General features: G+C 42.7%; 1 protein-coding gene across 7 annotated transcripts in view; it reads left to right on the top strand.

Annotated features, from left to right (window-relative positions):
* FRMPD4 (FERM and PDZ domain containing 4) overlaps positions 1 to 26,375 on the top strand; it is a 542,135-nt gene that overhangs the window by 470,636 nt on the left and 45,124 nt on the right. For all 7 annotated transcript variants that reach the window (XM_067722357.1, XM_067722361.1, XM_067722356.1 and 4 more), the window contains exon 5: positions 20,653 to 20,698. In XM_067722357.1, coding sequence (XP_067578458.1) covers positions 20,653 to 20,698 — 46 coding nt within the window. The remainder of the gene's footprint in view (positions 1 to 20,652; positions 20,699 to 26,375) is intronic.

The raw sequence follows: 26,375 nt of genomic DNA, 5'->3' as shown, positions 1-26,375 counted from the left end.
GTTTTTTCCTTTGTTCTTAACCCCAATGGATATCTGCTTTTGAAAAGTTATCTTTATATGATTCTTCATGTAGTAATTGGAGAGCTTTTGTGAGTGAAACACTTTCTTCATATAGTCAGCCCAAGTGCACCCTAGAAACCCTATGAATACAAAGTAGAAAGGTCTCAGAATTCAGTTGCAAGGTTAGTGCGGTCCAAGTTCACATTCAAAGCAGTATTTCCCAATAGACAGGAAAACGGGATTTCTCTAAGCCTTGCCATGGAGAAATTATAGCCATTGATTAGAGTAAATTGTTTTCCTAGGTTGAGGGTAAATTCAAGCATGGAAGGCACACTTCAAAAATTTAATAGAAGTCCCACAACCTCTTCCCATCAATGAAAATATGATCGTGGTCGACTGAAAATCTGTCAGCTCTCAGAGGATTAGGGCACTGCTAGGTTTCGTCAGATTTGGGGTGTTGTCTTCAGGTAGCTGTGTTTGAGCTATGTACCTATTCTTCCTTAACCTGATTTTTCCTCCTGGTAAGAAGGTACATTTTGTCCTGTAGCTGTTTACAAGCTGTCTCTGTACGTGCCATCTTTGAATTACAGCTTCTTTAATGGCATCATCTCTATTCCTTGCCAGGGTTAGAAATAACATTTCTCTGTTTTATACTTTCCCCCCTCCCCTAACATGCATGTAAAAGTTATCAGTTGGAACGAGAGTTCAGAGCCCTCACCATTGCCTTCTTCTTTTTTTCTAATCCTTCCTTGGTTGACTTTTTTTTTTATTGAAGTAGAGTTGATTTCCAATGCTGTGTTAGTTTCAGGTGTACAGCAAAGTGATTCAGTTGCACACACACACATATGTATTCTTTTCCATTATAGGTTATTACAAGATATTGAATATAGTTCCCTGTGCTATACAGTAGGTCCTTGTTGTTTACCTATTTTATATATAGTAGTGCGTATCCGTTAATCCCAAACTCTTAATTGACCACTCCCTGCCCCCGCTTTCCCCTTTGGTAGCCATAAGTTTGTTTTCTAAGTCTGTGAGTCTATTTCTCTTTTGTAAATAAGTTCGCTTATATCATTTTTTTAGATTCCACGTATAATTGATATCATATGGTATTTGTCTTTCTCTGTCTGACTTACTTCACTTAGTATGATCATCTCTAGGTCCATCCATGTTGCTGCAAATGGCACTATTTCGTTCTTTTTTGTGGCTGAGTAGTATTCCATTGTGTATGTATACAACATCTTCTTTATCATTTATCTTTCAATGGACATTTAGGTTGCTTCCATGACCTGGCTATTGTAAATAGTGCTGCTATGAACATGGGGGTGCATGTATCTTTTTGAATTAGAGCTGTCTCTGGATATATGCCCAGGAGTGGGATTGCAGGATCATATGGCAACTCTATTTTTAGTTTTTTGAGGAATCTCCGTACTGTTCTCCACGGTACCACAGCCTGATTATTGATATTCAAGTACAAGTTCAATCCCAGCAGAGCTCTGCAGAGTTCCAGTTCTGATACATGTGGGTTGGGAGGTAGTGGCTGTGATCGCTAACTGCTAGGAACACCTGGGAGCCCCAGCTACTTCTGGCACCAGAACAACCTCATTTGTAGTTTCCATTTCACTAATTCCATCTGTGCCTTTTACCTTTTCATTCGTAGACATCATCCAGAAGGAGAGGCCTCTGGACACAGGTTTCCTTCAAATCGTTTTTATATCTCCCTTCCTCTTCGGCTCCATCGCCACATCTTTAGTTTAAGCCATCATCCTGCCTTACCTGGGATAGGACAATGACTTTATCACTGAGTCACCTTCTCCCCGACACCCCTGACATTTGCCTGCACTGTTGGCTGGGGGAACCTTTCAAAATAAAACTGCTTCTATCAGTCCCCAACTTAAAGCAGCCACCTCAGGGTCACAGCCATCTGAGACCAAGTACACACTGCTTACATAGATTCAAGACCCTCTGTGATGGGGCCCACACTCCTGGTCAGCCTCATGCCCTGCCTGTCCTCTGCTGTGGCCTTACCAGACTTCCAGCAGCCCCCAAGTGCACGGTTTTCTCTCCTACATTGTTTTCTTTGGACTTGTTATTCCCGCGGCCCGAAAGTTCCTTCATTTCCTTATCCACCTGATAAACTCCTCCATCCCTCAAGACCAGTTGAAGCATCTCCTAGTTTGCAAATTCTTCCTTGGGAAGGGTTGACCGCCTCCCCCTTCATGCCGCCATGTACCCATATATGCTTCTACATGACACCTTCATTGCAATGATATTAATCTTTCAGTCTAGATTGTGGGCTTCTTGAGGACAAGGAACCTGTTATGTTCTTCATTTCCCTATAGCCTAGCATGGTCCCAGGTACCTAAATGTTTGAATGAAAAGAAAAGTGAATGAATGAATAAATGGATGAATGAGATCCCGATTTGGCTGCTCGGTTTTGAAAACCTTTATTCCGTGTCTGGCTTCCTTCTGAAAAAATGAATGGGTTTCCTAAATTCTAATAGTAGCAACAGGCATTTTAGAGCTTTCTTTGCTGGTAAGACACGCACTAAAAACACAAACTGCGCTCATACATTTAAATTTTCATGTGTAATTCCCGTTGGTTTCCTATGCACAGGATACTTTCCGCCGGCTGTTCCCATTTGACGGCATCCTGTCCCTCTGTAATGACTCCCCTACTGAAGAGTGGTTCTCTCTAGGATTCTTTGCATCAACAGGGTCTTGCTCAGCTCTCCCCAGCCTGCCTTTTCACCTCCTCTCTCTCTCAAGAACCACCCACCCATCTTGTGTGCTAGTTACGCTTAGAAATACACTCTTCCCTAACCAGACCCAAAGCATTCCCACCTGTAGAACTGTTTGCACCTTCAGTGCTCTTGGGAACCCCTTTTCTTGTCAAGCTCTTACCCATCCATCCAGATCGAGCTCCAAAGCTGCCTTCCCTGTGGCTCTCCACCATTTGTCCTCCTATTTCCCACAAGCTGGAGTTGCTCTTTCCCCATTCTGTGTTTCCAGGACGTCGACAGAAGCTCTGCTTTACAGCTGTCAAATCCTGCCCTGCTGGGTACGGTGGTCAAATTGCTTAGCCTCTCTGCACCACAGTTTAGTCAATTACCAAATGGAGGAAGTGATACTTACCTGTCAGTGGCATTATGGAGATTAAAAGACATAATATGGGAACATGCTCTGCAGCCTGTCAAGACGAACACAGCATGTATCTTTAGTGGGCAGCTCAAATGAGCCAACAGAGAAAGGCAAAACTTTGGGATGTGGGCGCTCTGATTACTGATAACGACTTTACCAAGGACAAAGGGAAAGAACATTGGCGCAGGTGGCCTGGGTTGGATTCCTGGCTGTACCTCGAATGAGCTGTGTGGCCTTGGACAAGATGCTTAACCTCTTTGAAGAGAGCCTGTTTTCTCACATGTAAAGTGGAAATAGTGAAACCTACCTTGCAGAGTGCTTTTAAAGATTAGAGAGGATGAGGGTCAAGCAGCCCAGCAGAGGCCTGGTGCAGTCGGTGATAAATAATAAATGGGAGCTGACATAGCTCTGATGACTTGAATTCAGATGGTTTCCGATGTTCCCTTATCGTCTCCCACGTGAACCATACTGATGAGGACGCACACCCAGGCAACAGACAGTGTTACGCGACTTGACAAGGCCTGAGAGAGAGCGATCGTCAGACCCGGGAGACTGAAATCCATCCTGGGAGGCTGCCGACCTAGACAGGTGTCAAGATCCTGCTTTAGAAAGCTGCTTTGTAAAGCGTCACACTCCCAGGCTACCCAGACTCATGGCTGACAGCAGTTTAGAGCATCCTATCTGCTCCTGCAGGAGTTATTCTCGGATCCTCAGGGATGATGAGCTCAGACAGAAGCTCCGAGAACATGCAACGTGCATGGGGCGGGGAGGCAGGGAGCAGTGCTTTACACAGCAGTGAAATGAGCCGACTCCGTCACTGGGCTAGACTCTCCTCTGTATCTTCTGGAATGTTCTCCCTCAGGGCTCTGGAGATAGGAATTACTCATAATAACAATCATGGTTTAATAACAACAGCAGGCAGCAGCGTTTGCGAAGACGTGTGGGTCAAGGCATGTTTCATCCCTCATCCTACTTCATCCTGCCACTTGTGACTGGTCTGCCCAGTGTGGAGCCTGCCGCTGTGTCTCTAGCAAAGACCCTCCTCCTGCAGCAGGAGTAGATGTGCTTTGATAAATTAGGATTTTTTTTTTATTTCTGGCTCCTGGGCTCAAAGTATTTTAATTTCCAGAGCCTCTGTATCTTCATCTCTAAATGAGAACAATAACACCGAATCCCTAACATACCTGAAGGAGTACATGAGAAATATTGGGTGTGAAGTGCTTTACACAGTTCCTAGCATACAGTAGGTGTGAAATAAATGATCACTGGTTGTCCCCATGTAGATCCTGACCATGCATGTTGAAACCTTCTGATAAAAGCAGTCCAAGCCATGTGACTCCAGGTAGCCAAGCAAGCTATTTCTCCCCTTTCCCAATTTTCTTTTCTGTCCCCTCTTTTCTTTAAGGAAAAGCAGAGTCTTTCCTTCCTCCTGCCCCTGCAGAGCTGTCCGTGGATGTTGAAAGGTTACCATAGACATCAGTAGGCCTGGAAACAGGGTAATCTGGGAAGACTTGAAAGGAGTGATTCCTGGAGAGTGTCCTGAAGAAAGAGGCTGGGGTATCATTTGTTGTGGAAGAAGAGGGTGCAGGAAGTGTTAGGTGAATGACATTGAACAAAACAGCTTGATTAATATAGGGGAGTCATCCACTGGATGGGTAAGCAGCTTTGAGTCTCTAGGAGAAACCCATGTCATTTGAGGTCCGGTCCAGTTTCTGCATCTTCTGGATGAGAATACAGGTGGCAAGAGGTGGAAGGGGCTTGCCCAGGCCACTCCCAGCCAGCTAGGGCATCCTCTACTAAAATGCCTGAGTCCCAGGTGCTTCCATAGAGTGACAGTCCCAGACAGGCAGGGATTCTTTCCTTTGTTCACTGGTGTATCCATATAGCCTAGAACAGTCTTTGAAGCATAGTAGGGCATTGTCAAGCATTTGTTTAACGAAGTCCAGTGGTCTTTAAAACTGAAATATAAGTGGAGTATCCCCTACTGGGAGAAGAAGATTGGGAATCTTATTTGAATCTGAGATGCTATTGGAAATTTTGAGAAGGGAAATGGTGTGATCAACATAATACCTCAGTAAGATGGTTGAAGATTGCTTCCAAATAGACCAAGGAGAAAGGAAACAAGAGGCATTCTATTTCTTTTTTTTTTTTTTTTTTATCTTTAAACATGTAAACCTTTATTTCATTCATTTGGCCGTTCCATGAACCTTCACTGAGGAACTACCATGGGGAAGTCACACTGTGAAACATCAGGCCTTTATCAGTTTGGCCAAGTAGGAAAGGCAAAGGATAGAAGTCCAGAGACCTGCTCTTAAGTCCCTGATAGCTCATTTAAGAGCCATGCGACTTCACATCACAACCTCTTTTTTTAAACTTTTTTTAAAATTTATTTATTGATTCATTTATTTTTGGATGCATTGGGTCTTTGTTGCTGCACGCGGGCTTTCTCTAGTTGTGGCGAGCGGGGGCTACTCTTCCTTGCAGTGCGCGGGCTTCTCATTGTGGTGGCTTCTCTTGTTGTGGAGCACGGGCTCTAGGTGCACGGGCTTCAGTTGTGGCACGCAGGCTCAGTAGTTGTGGCTCGCGGGCTCTAGAGCGCAGGCTCAGCAGTTGTGCACGGGCTTAGTTGCTCCGCGGCATGTGGGATCTTCCTGGACCAGGGCTCAAACCTGTGTCCCCTGTATTGGCAGGCGGATTCTTAACCAGTGCGCCATCAGGGAAGTCCCACAACCTCTTGAGTCTCACTTTATTCATCTGCGGGTTGCGGAGGGCCATGGCGGCCCGTTTCAGTGAGCCTCGGCGCTCGTCCGACTCCTCACGCTGCTTCCCCTGCCGCCGCCATCTCGAGGCATTCTATTTCTTGATTAAAAAGTCATTTTCCCCAAATACGGTTATTGAATGAATTTATTTTTTTACCTTTTTTAAGACCATTTTTTAAATTGAAGTATAGTTCGTTTACAATGTTGTGTTAGTTTCAGGTGTACAGCAAAGTGATTCAGTTACATATATATAAATATGTATATGTGTGTATATATAATCTTTTTCAGATTCTTGCATTATAGGTTATTACTTAATGAATTTTTAAATTTTATTTATTTTATTTATTTTTTTTTGGCTGCATTGGGTCTTCGTTGCTATACGCGGGCTGACTCTAGTTGCGGCGAGCGGGGGCTACTCTTCGTTGCGGTGTGCGGGCTTCTCATCACGGTGGCTTCTCTTTGTTGCGGAGCTCGGGCTCTAGGTGCACGGGCTACAGTAGTTGTGGCTCACGGGCTCTAGAGCGCAGGCTCAGTAGTTGTGGCGCACCGGCTTAGTTGCTCCACGGCATGTGGGATCTTCCCGGACCAGGGCTCAAACCCGTGTCCCCTGCACTGGCAGGCGGATAACCACTGCGCCACCAGGGAAGTCCCTGAATGAATTAATTTGAAAAACAGTTCATGCCTTGGTTGCCGTGAAAAACATAAGCTTCTCGTTACCATCTCACATGGCAAAGTCAGCCATCCCCATGGAGTCCGAGATAGGAATTTAACTTCTCTCGCCGTTGATTGCAACAAGCTGCTCTTCAGCCTTGCCTTCTGAAATGCTCAGTTTCAAACAACAGTTGCACATACTGGCCTTTGCACACTAACTGTCCTCGAGCACCCAGTATCCGTGTCTGCCCTTGGGACCCGGCATTTATAGTTCCCTGTGGGGAATATTCTCAGTCAGTGCTAAAAACACAGGGCACAATGATGGAAGTGCAGGCAACAGCCATCTCAACAAGATAGAGAAGATGCTCTTAGAAAAATGGACGTAAAATCTAGATACTTCCTGGCCAGGAGCAAGAGGGGGGGAAAGAATATCGCAATCACCCCACCTCCTACATAGCTGTGCGACTAGGTGGATGAAGATTATTAAAGCCAAAGCGATGGCCAAGTAGTACTTCTGTCACTTGCTTCTTTAAATTATTTTCTCTCCCTTTCCTCCCTCAATCCCTGCTCTCATCCACCCACTAGGATCTTTTTTTTTTTTTTCTTTTTTTTGGCAGTCTTTAAGGAAAAGCAGTTAAAAGAAAAAGAACTGGAATTTGCATAACACCTTTCTTCCAAGATACTAAAAGCAGTTCCCCCATCTATAATTTGTCCTCACAACAGTCTTCTGAACAGGCCTATTATGATTATTACCGTTATGATTATTATTATTATTTCCATTTTGCAATCACAGCATTTGCTGCTGAGACTTTTGGCTACCACCTCATTTTTTGAACAATCTCATGCCCCCTCAGCCTATGTATAAAAAAGGTTTCAACTGCCACCTCCCATTTATGATTGTGCCACGTATTCCATCACAGTCTCTGGCCCTTTGTTTAATTTTATCATTTAAAAATATATTAAATTCTTGTATTGAGCGAGCACCGCAGAACTGGTGAGCAGAAGGTGGAGTCAGCGCTGAAAGAGAGCAGAATCAAACATAAATATCTTCGGAACTAAGAGGGAAATGGAAAGCAGCTCTCAAGGCAAATTGACTTGAATTGCATAAGAATGTGATTTTTTTTTCAAGAATTGTCTCGGGATATGAAGTACACTTTCTAACAGCTTCAACTTGGCAGATGACACTACCTGTCTCTTTCTAGTCTCTTCCAAGCTTGCAGCCTCCAAATTTGTGTTGGCTTCAAATTTTTTAATGTTTTCAAAGTGTTTCCAGCTTCCCGAATTCCTCTGATCATCTTACATAACCCATGACAGCAGCGCCTCCATGGCAATGACCCCAAGATGGCATAATGCACTGGTAAATGGTCTCTTGTAATTTTCCCAACAGTCTGTTCCTTCCATGGCCCAGCCCCCAATTTATTTTTAACATGGAGAGATTTCATTTAGCAAACCAGATGTTGAGTCTGATATTTTCCCCCTCTTTCTTCTCTTACTCATATTCATTGTCCCATCAAACTCTTATTGTTCTCTCTACATAATAGCTGTCATACTATTAGACAGAGGCTATATCAGTCAGCTATTGCTTCATAACAAATAACCACAAGATCTCAATGTCTTATAACAACAAACATTCCTATTTTTTTATCGTGGTAAAATATATATAATGTAAAATTTGCCACATTAACCACTTTTAAGTGTACAATTCAAAGGTATTCATTATTCTCACAGCGTTGTGTAACCATCACTACTACTCATTTCCAAAACTTTCATCACCCCAAACAGAAACTCTGGACCCGTTAGGCAAAAACTCTCCATTCCTCCCTACTCTTAGCCCCTGGTCTCCTCAATCTACTTTCTGCCAGTATGAAACTGCCTATTCCAGGTATTTCATAAAAGTGGAATCATATAATATTTGTCCTTTGTGTCTGGAAATAAGCATTTCTTTCTCATGCATCTGAAAACTGGTTGGGGAGGGCCTGCCTGGAAGAGGCAGGATCAGTTCAGGACTACACCGCAAGTCTCTCATCCTCTTTGGACCGGGGGCTAGCTTGGGTATGGCATGCACATGGCAATGGAGAGCATGAGTGGGCAAGCAGGAACACGCAAGGCCTCTAAAAGTGTAGGCTCTGACCTGGCACTCTGTACCTCCTTCTATTGGCCAAAGCCAGGCATTGGCCAAGCCCAAAGTCTAGGGTCAGGGAAGTAAATGCTACCACTTTCCAGCCATGTGACTTTATTAAAAGTGCTGTAACCTTTCTGAGCCTCATTTCCTTATCAGCAAAATGAGGATAATAGTATTACCTAGCTCCTAGGGTGTTGTGATTATTACTGAATTGCTCTACATTTGCAATATAAAATTGCAAACAATATTATTGTCATTCTTAAAACGTGAAGAATAGAAAAGCAACAAAATCCAATAAACCTTTGTTCTCTAAGTTAGACGAGGATGCTGGACGCCTTCATGGAACTCAAAATTGGATTTAGAATTGCAAACTAAGGCTTATTGGAATTTGATGAAGCAGTAGCAATCATTTTATCCACTGGTTTTCCTATTGCTTTTAGCAGTAGAACCCTTTCTTCAACAGAAACCTAACCCACAGTCCCCATACATAAAGCAGTGGAGGATTTCCGGTTGAAAAGGCACAGGAGTATCCAGAGCTCTTCCCACTGACACGTGTCCCTGTCTCAGAAGGATTGCATGGAGCACAGTTTGAAAACCACTACTTTAGTCCAAGCTCCCTCCTCTTCCAGATGAAAGAAGTGAAGCCCAGTGGGGTGATGCGATTTGCCCCAAATCACGTGAGAAATAGAAGCTTCTTATAAGTACTAATAATACTCATCACCCTTAGAAGCATTACCAGGGCTGCCGAAATGCCACTCCGGTGCCTTCTAAGTTCTGTGCTTGTAGATCCGTATCAGAATTTCCACAGAACAACTTAACAATTAAGGACATTGGATTTAGAATCTATGTTCTGGTTCTGCCAGTTACTGAGTGTGTGAACTGGGACCTTTTAAGTGATCTTTCTGAACCTCAGTTTTCTCATCTCTAAAATGGACATGACAACACCTTCTTTACTGGGTTATTGGGAAGCTTGAATTAGGGAACACAAGTAACATAAGTAGTACAATGTTTGGCGTGTGGTAATCATTTAGGACATATTAGCTCTTAATTTAGTTCTTATTTTATGATTGTTGGTGTTATTCAAAGTTTTTGCCAGTTTTCTATGCACTTGGGCACAGTGAATACATTTGGGGAAATACTGAAACAGTATTACTTACAATCTTTAGAAACCATATTATTTTAGAAAAATACAGTATTTCTTAATTTGAGGGATAAACTAGAAAAAATTGTTTTCAAGAGACTGGGCTGCTGCAAGGTTTGTACAACGTAATTTCTTATCCCTGGACACCATTTCTGTCTGTTTGCCTTCCAACAATCGGATCCAGCTGGCCAAACTGCCCCCTTCCTTTAGAATAAGGTAGGCAGCATGCTAAAATTTTGGAGGAGGATCATCTTGGTAGTCCTTGGGGAAATATCTCTAGATAAGCATCTAGAAGAGCATTGTCCAACAGATAATTCTGCAGTGATGGAATATGATAGCCTGTAATTGGGGCGATTGAGCACTTAAAATGTGGCTCGTGTAACAGAAGAATTGGATTTTAATTTAATTTAATTTTATTTAGTGAATTTAAATGTAAATAGCCATTGGTTTAGAGAGTTCTTCAGATGTTCTGAGCCAACTAGAATGCTTTTGGAAATTTTGGTATTGGACTCTTCAAATAACACATCCCTGAAGATATAGACAGGCAGAAATAGGATGGGAAGAATGCTTTCATACTGGAAGCAAGTCAAGCAGCCAGAAATGAATGAGAGGATGTAGATTAACCCTGTCCTTTCCAAAGACATCATGGTGAGCTGTTACCAACCTCTCACCAGGACTTTGGGACCCCCAATACTTTTAATAGAGTTCGTACTATTTAGCCTGGGCCTGTTGCAGGTTGCATGCTTGTGCCTTCTTGCACCCCTCACTCAGCTGACAAAGCTTTAACTACTTCTTAAGTAACTTTAAGACATTCTTCTCCAAACCCTCCTTTGTGAGACATAAATTGATCGCTTATTCAAAGTGATGGCTTTCAGTCATACTGGCACTTTCTCCACATGCCCTCAAGAGTATGTGTGTAGATGACAGCATGTATTCATGGATTGCAGCTTGTTCCAATAGCCGGCAGAATAGAAGGAGCTCAGTCAGACGCTGAGAAAGAGTGAAAGAATAAGGTAAAGGAAGACTATTAGAACCAATAGAATTAAAGAGATACAGATATCACGAGATCTGGAGGGAATGATGTAGCCACATAAAACAGGGTGTTGGCCTGAACACATGCATACCCTATGACCCGGCAGTTCCACTCCTAGGAATATGCCAAACAGTAATGCATACGTATATTCACCAAAAGACACATACAAGACTGATGTTAATGGCAGTGCAATTCTTTACAGCCTCCAATTGAAAATCACCCAAATGTCCATCAGTGGTAAAATGGATAAGGAAATTGTGGTACATTCACACAGTGGCACATGACGACTTGGATGTATCTCAGACACAACGCTGAGTAAAAGAAGAAAGGAAAATAAATAGTTTACGCTATGTGATTATATTAATATAAGTTCCCAATGGGGATCAAGCTATCCTATGGTGTTAGAAGCCAGGATAGTGGTTATCCTTGGGGGCAGGGGGTATTACGTCTTACGTAGCCCAGGGTTTCTCAGTCTCAGCATTACTGACATTTGCGCAGACCATGTTTTGGGGGTCTGTCCTGTGCGTTGTAGGATATTTAGCAGCATCCCTGCCCTCTACCCACTAGATGCCAGTAACAGCCACCCTCCAATTGTGACAAAAATGTCTCCAGACATTGCTAAATATCCCCTAGGGGCAAAATCATTCCCCATTGAAAATCACTGCTGTATCCCAAATGCCTTTCACCTGCTAGATACTCAATAAATACTTATTGAAGGAATGTATGAGGCAAGAGCTGTTTAGTGTCACACAGGTGTATAAAATAATTTAGTTTTTATCTCAAGAGTTCCTGCTGCCCTTCATGAATCTTAAATATAAGTACCAGTTTCATCCATTAGTTAAAGAGTAAGTAATTCAAAGGCCAAAGGCAATATTCATTCAGCAAAAAATGAATTAAATGGACAAAAAATTTAGGTCAAACCAAAACCAAATATTATATGCCAATAAAACTCTCTTAGTAGCAGTTTCTAAATCAGAGTGCCTAACCTGAAATTTTACTACAAAGGTTTAAAAAATACAATAAAATAAAGGGCTTGAAATGAGACACTTTCATTAAAATGTTAATTTTGATAATCACTGCATCATTTATATGGATTTTAACCGAATAGCTTAATATTCTTCACAAAGAAAACCACAGCCTAAGCCTTAAATGCATTCAGTAAAATGTGCATTAGACTTTTCAAAGAATTTTGGTCTCTCCCTAGGTTTATATTCAAGTCATTGATTGTATGTAAGCTATTTAATTCTACACCTAAAATTACAATGTGCTTTAATCCTTCCTCTACAAAGTTCAAATACATACCCCACAAGGCACCGCCAGTTGTGCTCTTAAAATTCTTCTTTGTAGTGAAGCATTTTTGGTCCAAGACTCTGAGCAGGTCTTTAGGTCTTTTCCTCTCCCTTAAGTTTGTAGTTCTTTTCCCCGCCACCCCAATCTCCAAAAGCCCATAATTAATGTTACAACTGTGCTAGCCCCACCTCTGGCAGTTAGAGCGTCCTTTCCCACACTTCCACATGTCTGTATGACAGGTATTTTTTTTAAGTGTGGGTATCCATTCCAGTATCCTGGGGAATCATAAGGTTGGATACTTTCCCTTCCTCGTTAAGGGAGACATGTTCAATTTCAAAACCATTTGACTCCTTTGATTGCCTGTTTTTAAAAAACATAATTTTCAGACTCTTTACGGACAGAGGATGTTCCAGTTTTCTACTGCCACCCAACAAATGTCATGGCTTAACAAAATAGTTTCTTATCTCACGATGCTGTGGGTTGACTGGACTCATTCACATGGTTCTCACTGCTTTCGCTCATGTGGCTGCAGTTCAATGACAGCTGGAGCTGGAGCCGCATAAAGGCTTATTTGGACTGGATATCCAAGGTGGCTTTTTCACGCGTGTGTTGTCACCAGGACTTAGACAGCTGACCCCACTGCAGCTGGCCAGGCGAGTCTCCCTCTCCCCATGCTGCTTCTCCACAGGGCCAGCTTCCTCACAACATGGTGGTCACAGGGTTGTTGGACTTAAATGGCAGCTGGCTTCTTGCAGAGTGAATGTTCCAAGATACCCATGTGGGCACTGCAAGGCTTCTAGATTTCTTCCAACCAAGGCCTGGAAGTCATACAGTGTCACTTCTACAATATTCTGTTTGTCAAAAGTAAGTCACAGAACTAGTCCAGATTCAGCAGGAGAAGACTACACACAGATGTGAGTACCACAGGTATAATTCATTGAGGACCATCTTTGGAGCCTGTGTATCACAGATGGGAAAAGATGAACCACATGATCATACAGTTGTTCAGGGTGAACTCTTTAACGAATTACTTAGTAAGTCATAAATTCTCCTTTCCTTAAATTCTCATCATTTTCTCTTTGGCTACCAAACTTGTCTCACTTCAGATCTGTTAGTATTTGCTTAACATATTTAGGTGCTCTGATATTAGGTGCATATATATTTATGATTATTATATCTTCTTAATGAATTGACCCTTTTATCATTATAGTAACCTTCTTTGTTTCTTGTTACCATTTTGGCCTTAAAGTCTGTTTTGTCTGGTATGAGTATACCTACCCTGCTCTCTTTTGGTTTCTATTTGCATGGAATATCATTTTCCCTTCCTTTACTTTGAGCCTATGTGTGTCCTTCAAGCTGAAGTTCATCTCTTACAGGCAGCATATAATTGCATCAGCAATATCACCCCTCAATCAAGGGGAAAATGGTAGTGGGAGAGACCTTGTCTGTCCAATAGGTAGAAGGCAAGCCAGTGCTCCTGGACAAGTGAATTCTTTGATTCTCCTCCTCTGTCTTTTGCCCTGATGACTATGGTGGCTTCGTTATGCCCATTTTCTTTCTCAGCATCCCTTGAACCTAAGTGAAAAATGACAAATAACCCTGTTCCTCTTCTTTGCAGTTATGGAAGCAAAGCAAGGTTCAGCAACAATGGGGAGAGTGCTAATGTTTCATAAAGTCCATGGCAGATCACACTTAGCCTTAATGTGTTGGCCTTGTTTGCATGCTTGATTGTTTGTTAGCTGTTTCCATTCTCTCCGGCTAATGGCTTCAGTACCTGTTAGGAATCGATACAGTGGATAATTGCAGTCTCTGTTTAGAACAGTGGAAAGGTCAACTGTATTAAACCTCCATTTCAAGTAGTCCTGTGGTGGTGACTTTTCTAAAAAGGAGGGGCAACATTCTTTCCTCCAGCTTTGCCAGCAATTGGCTAGGCTGACTTTATATTATGGCTAGGCACCAGAAATCTCTGTGTTCTTTTCACATCTCCAGGTTCAGGTAGGAAGAGAAAATAGAAGGCGTCCCAATGGCTTCATAATACCTTACGATTGAAGAAAGGTTCTTCTGAGCAAAGGGTCATTGGATAAATGCTGTTAATCTGTTCGTATTTACATAAACAGTGGCTGTCCACCAGCAGAGAGTTTAAGGGCTGAAATGCACTAGCTTTCAGAAAAGAATATTCTTCTAATCTCTTTGAAGAACTCTGAAGTTCAGGTAGAAGAAAGACCCTTATGTGTGCACGCATTTGCCTTAGAAGTGGGAGTTCAAACACCCTTTCACTGTGCCTTACCACCTTTCTTTCCAAATAAAAATACCACACATCAGTCTTTCGAGTTATGTTAGGATGTCATTTTACAGTTCACAAAATTCTTTCATATATCGCCCTAAATTACCTCTTTATTTTGCCTTTTAAAAGCCTAACCTTTCAGCCTTCATGAATTGATTCCTTCTACTTGTGAAGCTTAAAATCGTTTCGTTAACTTGTTTGGACTTTTTTTAAAGCAAGACTCTTGAATTTTGACATAAAATATATTCTTTTTATTTTAGTGTTTTTTTGTTTATGCTTCATTTTGTTCTGTTTTCCCAGTCTCTAAGGAGATCTCATTGCTCTTCACAACGTAAATTCATATTGATCTCTGAGTTAGTCAGGGGAATCTGTTTAGTCGGTCTAGAAGGGAAGTATACAATAGCGCATGCCAATGTGATTATGTATTGCAATATTAAGATCATGTAAAGGGCTCCCCTGATGGCGCAGTGGTTAAGAATCTGCCTGCCAATGCAGGAGACATGGATTCGAGCCCTCATCCGGGAAGATCCCACGTGCTGCGGAGCAGCTAGGCCTGTGTGCCACAAGTACTGAGCCTGCGCTCTAGAGCCCGCGTGCCACAAATACTGAGCCTGTGTGCCACAACTACTGAAGCCCGTGCTCCTCAACAAGAGAAGCCACCGCAATGAGAAGCCCGCGCACCGCAACGAGGAGTAGCCCCCACTAGCCGCAACTAGAGAAAGCCCACACGCAGCAACGAAGACCCAATGCAGCTAAAAATAAATAAATTTATTTTTTTAAAAAAAGATCATGTAAATATGAAGTGGGAAAATCAGTTTAAGAAAGGTGCCAAGCTATCCTGCTCTAAAAGAAAGCAAACACCAACTTTAGCTTCACTGTTGAAAGGGATTTTAATACTGAAAGCCTCGTTAGAATCTGAGGTTATTCATTTGCTACAACAGAATCCCATCCAATGAAATTTTAAAATGGGATGTGGTGGCGAAGAATGCCCCGCGAGCCCTGATGCTGGGTGTCCCAAACATGTTTCAGGGGACTTACCATCAAAAAATAAAAGACTTTTGTTAAATGAATGAAGAGAGGGGAATTAAAGGCAAATTTGATAGGAGTGGTTTAGTGTAGGTTAGACTGTATCTTCCTCTGCAGGTCAGCACTGTGATACAGGGATTAAAATGATGTTTTTCTCAAATTCAACCATTTAAAAAATATTGGCACTCTAATTTGAAATTACTCTTTAGAAGTAGAAAATTCACTTGGCATTTATTATGAAATAATACTTCTCTAAATGTGCTTCCAACTGGATTTTTTTTCAAGTCCCTAGCTGTTTTCAGCCTTCATAAAAAGAAGTTATCTGATGACTTGAATGTGCCATGTTCCGTTCTGAAGTCTAATCTTCCTGCTGAGGCTGTTTGTAAATGGCTTAGGTCTTCTTTTTTTCCTCCTAGGATCTTAGGGTTAGGAATTCTAAGGAATCCAAAACATTATGGAGTTAATTGTTCTCGTCTGGCAGGTTATAATTAAATAATTATAGGTGAGAGAAAACGGAAGAAAAGCATATCCCCAGTCCTAATGTTAAATAACATATTGGAATGTATTATTTCACTTCAGATAACTTCATTTACTCCTTAAGTGGTAAAATTAAAATCAATATAGGTTATGTTTCAGGCAAGTTACAGGGAATTACTATAGACACAAAGAATTTAAATGCTGTAAATATAATAGACGTATTTTGAAAAATGGTTCCCATTTTCAAATTAACAAGGTGTACTGTTCAATACTTCTTCCTGACATTCTTGACAGAAAAAAGTTCTGTGTAAGGTGAAGTCATGGGTGGACACTACTTTTGAGATACTTGTAGGTTAATTGGCTGTGAATCTTTCTTTGTTGGTGTGGCAGACAGAATCTAAGATGGCCCCATGGATGGTCCCTGCCTCCTGCTGTTCATAACTTTGTGTATTTCCTTCTCTTTTAATATGGGTGGTACCTGTGACTTGCTTCTAACCAACAGAATATGGCAAAGGTGATGGAATATCACTTCCATGATTATGATTGTGTTACCTAAGATTATACCTTCCATCTTGCCAAAGGAGTCCCTCTCCTTTGATCGTTTTTTGAAGCAAGTTGCCATGTTGAGGAGGCACATGTGGCAAGGAACTGAGGATGACCTCTAGCCACCTGCCAGCAAGGAACTGAGGCTCTTGGTCCAGCAATCCCAAAAGGAATTTAATCCTGCCAAAAACCACAGGAAATGGATCCTTCCCAGCTGAGCTTTCAGATGAGACCTCAGCCCTGGGCAACACTTGATTGTGGTCTCATCAGAGAACTTGAAAAAGATGACCAAGTTAAATCATACTCATCTGCCTGCTTCATAGAAAGTGTGGGATAAGAAATGTGTGTTGTTTTAAGCTGCTAAGTTTATGGTAATTTGTTATGCAGCACTAGATAACTAAAGAAGCTAGCTTCTGTGATAGGACAGAGTAATGATCCCCTAAAGACGTCCACATCCTAATCCCCAGAGCCTGTAACTTTGCAGGTGTGATTCAGTTAAGGATGGAGCAATTTTCCTGGATTGTCCAGGTGGACTCAGTGTAATCACAAGGGCCCATATAGGTGAAAGAGGAAGGCAGGAGAGTCAGGGAGAAATTTGAAGATGCTACTTTGCCTGGGTTTTGAAGATGGAGGAAGGAGCCATGAACCAAGGAATACAGGAAGTCTTCAGAATCTGGAAAGGGTTCCAGAATGAATGCAGCCCTATTGACACCTTGATTTTAGCCTAGAGAGGCCCGTTTCAGACTTTTAACCACCAGACTTGTAAGATAACAAATCTGTGCTGTTTTAAGCCACTAAGTTGTGGTAATTTATTACAGCAACAGTAGGAAGCTAATGCAGTCTATGCTTATTTTGTTAGCATCTAAGATGAATAATGAGTCCACCTCCCGGGGCTTGTCTGCTCCTAACAGACTGCACTGGAGCTGTGAGTATTTTCTTCTTTTTCCAGAAATGAATAAATAAATACGGTGCCATTGAGCATTGCTGTAGGGAAAATGAGCATTTTTTCCACAGCCTTGTGGGCACATCCACCCTACCACCTCATACCCCTCATTCTTGCATTTACCTTTTTACTGTTTCTTCTTCAGGTTCTAAGCTCGGACTGTCTTAGTCAAGGATCGTTTGGACTCAAATAATGTGATCTATTCATGTCAGTTTAAGTAAAGAGAAATTGGGGATAAGTGTAGCAAGTAGGTCTCAGAGGATGGAATCGTAAAGCAACTGTTCTTTTCCCCCATTGCCCGTTCAGAAGAGCTCTCCAGGGCCAGGTCTTCATTAAAATCTCAGGCAGGTCTGCAAATGTATTGAGCAGGTTCAGAAAATTTCTCCAGTCACTTGGACACTTGTAATCACAACAACCTGTAATCTGTAATTAAAATGTTCAATTGTCATGTAATAGTCAAAACCGCCAACTCCACAGAATTTCTCCCTTGCCCCTATATCCGGCCTGGGAAGCCTGCACTGGGTTAAGGGGCATTCCCCAACATTTTCCCCTAGCTTTGGCTCCTTCCACGTTGAAATGAGGCCAGGACAGTGAGGTAAAAAGCAGGAACGTTCTCACTCAGTTGTCACCAAGGTAATCCGACATTGGTTTCCTCTGTCCATGGAAGATCGTGTAGGTTGACTTGTGGACACATTTGTAGATTTCTGGAAGACTTCTCTGTTGAGTTGTTCCAACTGCAGTTCCCTTGAGTCAGATGGTACCCAACGGCTGGCTATGTCCAGCACTCCTTAGCTTCTACATCTCTCTACTAAGGCCCTCCTGCCCCTGGAAGAAGCTCAGTTGAGCAATGCCTTTATTAAATGACCCCAGGGCACCACTTCTACCATGTCTTCCAGATATCATCCACAGGAATTGCACACTTACGGCCTGTCTCAGTGGAAGGGTAATAATTTTGCAAATATAGCCTCTGCTCTTTGGGCATGTGCTGCTTCCTCAGGCCTCTCCCTGTTACCATTTTTAAAAATTACGTCATGATTAAGACCCCAAGATGAATAAGAGTCCCAAACTGTGGTTTTTAATACCTCCTTTGAAAGTGTGCAGCACCCTGTTTTGGCATGTGGGGGCGATTGGCATGAGGCCTCAGCTGAATCTGCCCCATCATCGTAGCACCCTGTAACATATGAACACATGTAGCTTCTATCTTTTTTCCCCTCTAGGATTGGAATCCTAAGGGACCCAAAGCATTATGGCATTAATTCTCCTTGTCTGGCAAGTAATAATTAAGTACTTGTAGATGAGAGAAAAGAGAGGTAAAAGCCCATTCCCAGAACTGATGATACGTATCATACTGAGATATTTTACATTAGCTGTTTTACTGATGTAAAATGGTGAGCAACCAGCCCTCAGGAATGGTGGGAACCAGGCCTGCTCAGGGGACCCCTGGCATCTGTAACCTTTACTCTTTCTTGTTCAGTCATGAATGTGACTCGGCTCCCAGCTCTCTTTGTCTGTGTCTCTTAGTTCTGATTCTGGAGAGAGGACATTTGATGGCGTCATTCCAACACTCGGGTCCAATCAGCTGTGCCCTGACGATGAGTTCTGGGCCCATTGCCTGCTGCTGAGGGCTCTGGGGGCAGACTTGAGTAGAGCAGGCCAGGCAGGACAAACAGGCCCACACCACGGCTGCCACACTCTGATTCCTCCTGCCGCATCCTTCCACGACACTCCATCCGTACATTCACGTGCCCACCCTCCTAGTGCTGGCACCCGCCTTGCCTCCAGTGCTTCACTTCCATGCATTCCACGGCAGGGAACATCCTCACCCGCATTCCCTTAAAGGCTAGTGGCAGAATTTCTTTGTGATATAAACCAGAGTGGAGTGGCCGGGTCATAGTGCTCGTGACGCTGAAGTTTGCCTAGGGGTGCCAGATTGCTCCCCAGAACTGCTACACGGGGCTCCGTGGCCACCAGCGAAGCAAGATCATTCATCCCAGCCACTGGGAATTCTCATTTGATTACACTGTTGCTCTATTAGTCCTTCTAACGGGAACTGTCTGCCACTCCGATTATTGGGGCTTTCCGCCAGCCCTTGGCAACTAAGAATTGATGGGATCAGACAGGCCCTCCCCACCATCGCCATCAGTTCTGATTCGATTCTTCCTCCAGTTCTTGAATTCTAGTCCTCTTTCTCCTCTCCATTGATTTCTCTTCGTCGCTGCCCCGACCGACTCCTTCCGTCAGGGGCCACCGCTCCCGCCGCTGGGGCAAGTCACATCGTCCTCCCCAGGCAATGGGCTTATAGTAAGGGGCTGTAGAGCACTTAATGCTAGAAATGCAATTTGTCGTGGCTTCTCCAAGAGAACAGCACTGCCACAGATCCCCTTCGCTTTAGTCATTTGGGCAGGAAATCACAAAAGCAGGTAATTAATTACCTCCTACAGTCAAAAAAGTCAGCTCCACCTCAAGAAAATGGCAAGTGACCTTTCTCCTACTCAGGATAAAAAAGGAACAAAGGAAGGAAGGAAGAAAAACCATTATAACCCATAATATGGTCTTCCCCCAAGGGTTTGAGTTATTTGAAAGGTTTGGGTTACTTGGGGGAAATTAAATAAACCATTATATTACATTGTTCTGCTTTTGGCCACACAGTGTTCCCTATGGTGAACAATATTTCCCAGTGAGCGCCCATCTGAAATGTTTATCGGCCCAAGGTCGTAGGCATTGTTACTGCAGCCTTAGAAAGCCACATGGTATGGGAAGTCACATTTACTGGGATACTGTTTTTACATAAGAAGCCTACAGTGACATTTTTCTTTCATGATGCTAAGAAGATACTGACATTCAATGAATTGATAGAATTTTTAAAACTCTATCCCCTTCCAGAAAATTACACAGACATTTTAAGCGGCTAAAGGAAAATCGGAAGGGGAGAATCCATTTTGAGAGACTGAGTTGATGCTTTTAAAATCCAATCTTCCCTCAGCGAGTTTTATTTTAGGGCTCTGCTGTTTGGTGTCACAGATAATATCACCCAATATAAACCGAATAGGAAGCTTTCCACTGGCTGAACATTTGATTCCAGTTTTCTCTGTGGTCTGAAAGCCCACTTGTGAGCCCTTTGATTCTCTGCCCTGGGAGCCCAAGGAACATTCGCCAACATCACACATTTTGTTTTAAAAGAGCACCGTCACCGATAGAGTCCAGGCTCTGCGCATATCATAAATATTTTGTTTTCTCTCTTACAGAAGCTGCAAAGAATCGATACTCCTCGCTGTCATTCAGCCTTACCCTGTAAGTGTCCTGTGAGTAAAAGTGCATCTATAAAAAGATATGGGTTACAATAGACTTTCACACACCATCTCGCACTTCCAGTCTCCCCCTCCCACTCCACTCCAGTGACTAACAGCAGAGAGAAATAACATGCATTCACAGGACCAGTTCCAAAATCTTGGTTATTTGTATTTTGTACTCCATGACAGCAGATCCTTCATTGGACAGAAAAGAAAGTGGTGCATTTCCTAAATAACTTGAAAATCAACTTTTCAGTCCCATGTGCCTCTCACATCTAGAAATGACACAAAACTCAAGAATTTCCTTGTGATTCTTAAGTTTCCAGCTTAAGCATCACAAGTCTAAAGGGAATATCTAATTGTAGGAAGTTGAAGCATGGTTGTTTCTCTTACCCCCATTTAAATAATTTGGTGGAGACATTGGACGTTTCAGCGGCCTTGTCAGGAAGGTGGGGAGTGATTAAAATCGTACTGCTTTCAGTTCCCATGATTCTTTTAAAAACAACTTTATCATGGTGTAATTCACATATCGTAAAATTCACCCATTTCAAGTGTACAATTCCATGATCTTTATAAAGTGTACTGAGGTACGCAGCCATCACCACCATCCAGTTTGAGAACACGTCCATCACCCCAACTGGATTCCTCATTTACATTTACAATGAATCCCTTTTCCTAGCCTCAGTCCCAAGCAGCCACTAATTTACTATTCATTTATTTCTATAGATTTGCCATTGCTTGTGAATTTCATACATGGTCAGTGAACTAAAAAATACCGAGGCAAATTCCTTCAGATTTTTCCCCAAACGTTTACTGTCAATATCTTGTGTGGCCTTCACATGGAGCGGCAGAGATTCCAACCTACTTAGGCTTTTATTTTCCTCCCCATAGAGATTTCTACATCAATTCAGAGGCTCTGGCATTTGCCGGTCTCCATCTTCTGACCAAACTCTTCATCTCCCCTGTCCTGGAATTTTCCTTCTAAGCACTATGGGCTAGTCATTTTAGGCAGGAAAAAAATATGTATTCAAGTTTGTGATAAGATCACAAATTGAACTAACCAAGACCACAAGTTATGCGATGTAGGGTCATTACTACATATGTTAAAAGCACGGTTTAATATTGAATGTTACTTTTAGTCCCAACTCTTTGACACAGCTACACACGCACACACACACATTTGGATTTGAAATCTAAGGAGACAGCAGGAGGTAAAAGAAGCAAGACTTGAGATCTAGTTCCCAACAGTATAAAAGGCGATTCCCACACCTGCTCTGGACCCCAATTTCCTCATCCGTGTAAGGAGAAGGTCAGGTGGCATCCCGTCCAAGGGCCTTCCTGCTTCACCACCTCGTGACCTGGCGATTCTTTCCATATGAAGTACAGCTCATCTGTTTTTAGATTGTTTCATTTAACCCAGTTGTCACTCGCACCTCCTTCAAATCTATGCACACTTCTTCATTTCTTTGCAATGAACAAATGCATTTGGGTAAAGCCAATGTGAATGTCTAACATACGCAAGTGATGGACCAACTATAAATTCCTGGCGGAACTACAAGCTTGCATTGTCTTTCCTGAATTCTCTCTTCCTACTTTATAACCTATTAGTAATGCAAGATCAGAACCATTTTACTCCAAACCAGGTTATTTTTCCAATGTGGGGTCGCATGTTACCCCCAAACAGTAAACTTAGAGGAGTTTTGCATTTAAGTTAAGGGTTTTGTCTTGTTGCTTTGCTTGCTTTTTTTGCCATTTGAGTCTGCATGACTTGTTATTCATATGAATACTCATTACTATCCGTGAATCATGGAACTTCCTCTTAACAGACAACCTGGAATTTTCTAGGAGTTCAGCTGACTCCTGCTGTTGTGCTATATTGAAAGTCAACGTTCAGGAGTGTTGCTTGTTCTTATGGCCAACGGTTGCACCTCTGTTCCCCAGAGTCACTCTCCCAACCAGTCATCGTAGATGAATTCTCAACTTTGACCAGCCCGCCTTCCTGAAATGCCCATCACATACTCCACCCGCCACCTCCTCAGCTCACCAAATCCTTCTCACCTTTCAAGTCTCAGCACAAATTCTGAATGCAACCCCAGAGTTTCTCAACATCAGCACTGTTGGGCTGGAGAATTCTCTGTTGGGAGGTGTGTTTAGCAGCATCCCTGTCCTCTACCACTAGATGCCGGTAGCATCCTATCCCAAGTGGTGACAACCAAAATGTCTCCAGACACTGTCAAATGTTCCCTGGGGACCAAAATCACCCCCACTTGGGAACCAGTGTCCCACACCTAAAGTCTTCCCTTCTTGATCCAGTCCAAAGTGACCTCTTCCTCCTCTGAATTATAAGAGTTGAAACCCCAAAGTTACTTAAATAGATACATTAAATGGAGAGAGGGGTGCACATGGGAAAAGAGACTGTGAAGTTTTACTTATATTTTTGTGTTTGGATTTTCCTACAAGCAAATGGCTTTTTTTAAAGGTTTTATGTATTTGATGAACATTCTCTTGGCAACCAGAATGGACATACAGAAACAGAGGACCCACCAGACCAAAAGAAAGTCTATAAATTCTACTTTTATTACAGACAATAGCATTCAGCATTTTAACTTCTTTGCAGCTTACTGGTCAGCATTTTTTTATGTTGTGTTTCTTCTGCAATATAAGATCTGGTCAAGACAGAGAGCCGATGTTTACAGCTTTTTGCCATACTCCACGTGTCCCCAGGGCACCCCAACATGACCCAGCCACAGAAATCAATCTCCAGTGAGGCCCAGGTCAAGGGAGCTTGGGAGAAAAGTCTTAGGAGTCCCAAAATTCTTTGATAAGAAATAATTCTTAACAGGTTTTTGCCTTCTTATTTTAAGTATTATGGAGGACTCTCTCTCCACCATTTTTACTTTATTTCTTAGAGGAAAATTGTGGAAGTGCAGAAGGAAATACAGAAGCAGAAAAATATGTGTTGGCAATACTTATCCTCAGAGACAACCAGTGTAAACATTTTGGCCTATTTCTTTCCAGTCTTTTTGTTCTAATGCCTTGTCAGCGTTGAGATCATATGACATGTACACTTTTATTCTGCATCTTTTACTTAGTATATCAAGCATTTTCCCGTGTCATCAAGGATTCTATATAAGCATTATATACATGGCTGTAAAACATTACATTGAACCAAGATTTCCTTAATCAACACCCATCATTAAGCCCACTGTCTCTAATGTGTTTCTATTATAAATAATTCTGCAGAGAACATCTTTGTGTATAAATCTTTATCTGTATTTAATAGCTTTTCCTCAGGATTGAATTTTAGAAGAGGAATTTTTGGGTTACTCGTGGATTTTATTTGTTTTTTTCTGACACACCATCTTCCCTTATGCTGTTAGCTTTTTTTTTGCGGTACGCGGGCCTCTCACTGTTGTGGCCTCTCCCGTTGTGGAGCACAGGCTCTGGACGTGCAGGCTCAGCGGCCATGGCTCACGAGCCCAGCCGCTCTGCAGCATGTGGGATCTTCCCGGACCGGGGCACGAACCCGCGTCCCCCGCATCGGCAGGCGGACTCTCAACCACCGCGCCACCAGGGAAGCCCTACTGTTACCATTTTTATTCCAGATCTTTCTTGGCCAACTGCTCCCCTCTTTCCTTTCCATAGTTCCCAAGTCTAGAAATTTCAGAGCTTTCCAGTCCAACATTACCTGAGACAGAGAGTATTTAAAGAGTCTCTGTAACATCTCCTCATACAACCCCAAGTCAGTGGGACTTGGGCTAAGTCACTCTCAGTTCTGGCATCCCTGAGCTACCATGATTCACCTTCCCTCAGGTTTCTTCTAGGCCAAAAACTTGAGAGACCTGCTTGCCTGCCTCTCACTTCCTGCCTACCTTTCACTGTGTTCCACATACCTGAGGGAGGCTACACACCTCCTCATGGAAGCTCCAGCATAGTAGATATTGTCAGAACCCAGAACATATCCCCTTGGCATGTGTCATGCTGAGCATGCCGGCCCAATTTCCAACTGAGAGCACCAGTGATTCCTTGCCTGTGGGTTATTTCTGGCCACAGGGCCATGCTCATGGAGCTGACCAGAAGTGCTCTTTGAGCACTCCACTAGGAATTCTCACTCTCAGAAGAGCAGCCACTTCATCACTGATTGACAGGAGCTGGTGGATAAATACCCCAGCTCCCTCTCTCCTCAGTCAGTGTAACTCTGAGGCATACAGCCTGCCTTGTTTTCCAGACATTCCCAGCAGGGTTAAACGCCAGTTGCTCACAGTGGTGCCTGACTTAACAATGAATGCTTCATTGGCTTCCTCACCCGCCCTGTCTCCCTTCCCCTGCTCACCTACCCATGCTCCCTGGGAGCATCTCCCAAATCAGCTACCTGCTTGTGAATCCTGGTCTTAGGGTCTGCTTTGGGGGAAGTCCAAACTAAGTCATCCGGTGATAACTGTGGGCTAGTTAGTCCTCACTAAGTATGTACTCAGTGCCTACTATATAAATGTCCTTTAGAGCTACAGGGTTGGCAAATTCAAGACCTTACACTTAGCTTCAGAAATTTCTCTCTTTTTTTTAACATCTTTATTAGAGTGTAATTGCTTTACAATGGTGTGTTCGTTTCTGCTTTATAACAAAGTGAATCAGTTATACAATATACATGTTTCCCCATATCTCTTCCCTCTTGCATCTCCCTCCCTCCCACCCTCCCTATCCCACCCCTGTAGGTGGTCACAAAGCACCCAGCTGATCTCCCTGTGCCATGCGGCTGCTTCCCACTAGCTATCTATTTTACGTTTGGTAGTGTATATATGTCCATGCCACTCTCTCACTTTGTCCCAGCTTAACCTTCCCCCCCTCCTCGTGTCCTCAAGTCCATTCTCTAGTAGGTCTGCGTCTTTATTCCCATCTTGCCCCTACGTTCTTCATGACCATTTTTTTTTTTTTTAAGATTCCATATATATGTGTTAGCATGCAGTATTTGTTTTTCTCTTCCTGACTTACTTCACTCTGTATGACAGACTCTAGGTCCATCCACCTCACTACAAATAACAATTTCGTTTCTTTTTATGGCTGAGTAATACTCCATTGAGTGTATGTGCCACATCTTCTTTATCCATTCATCTGTTGATGGACACTTAGGTTGCTTCCATGTCCTGGCTATTGTAAATAGAGCTGCAATGAACATTTTGGTACATGACTGTTTTTGAATTATGGTTTTCTCAGGGTATATGTCCAGTAATGGGATTGCTGGGTCGTATGGTAGCATATACCCTGAGAAATTTATCTTATGTCTGTAGTTTTGTTTCAAACTAAGTTCTAATGACTTCTAAGAGCATCAGGAGCATGTCAGCCATCTATCGTGGCCATCTTAGCAACAGCAAATTTGGAAAGAGGTGCAGGGGTTGATTAGAGGCCTTTTAATCTTAAAATTAATTAACAGCCGGAAAATCTGATTATTTGAAATAGTAATTATTTGTCATTTCCACCACAGGATATGAAGTGCTTGTGATCAGCACCTATTGGTCGGCAGGTTGCCAGGAATTAACGTATCAGGTTTTTGGGTGGTGCACATTGTACATTTTTTAGCAACAAAGAGAGATCTGAGTCAAAACTGCAGTCATGACTGGTTTGCATACCCCATGTACCAGAGGTAACTCCAGCCATTGGAAGAAGCCATTACTTTACTGATT

The sequence above is a fragment of the Pseudorca crassidens genome, chromosome X (genome assembly GCF_039906515.1).
Source record: "Pseudorca crassidens isolate mPseCra1 chromosome X, mPseCra1.hap1, whole genome shotgun sequence".
NCBI classification, from domain to species: Eukaryota; Metazoa; Chordata; class Mammalia; order Artiodactyla; family Delphinidae; genus Pseudorca; species Pseudorca crassidens.
This window is presented reverse-complemented; position numbering and strand designations above follow the sequence as displayed.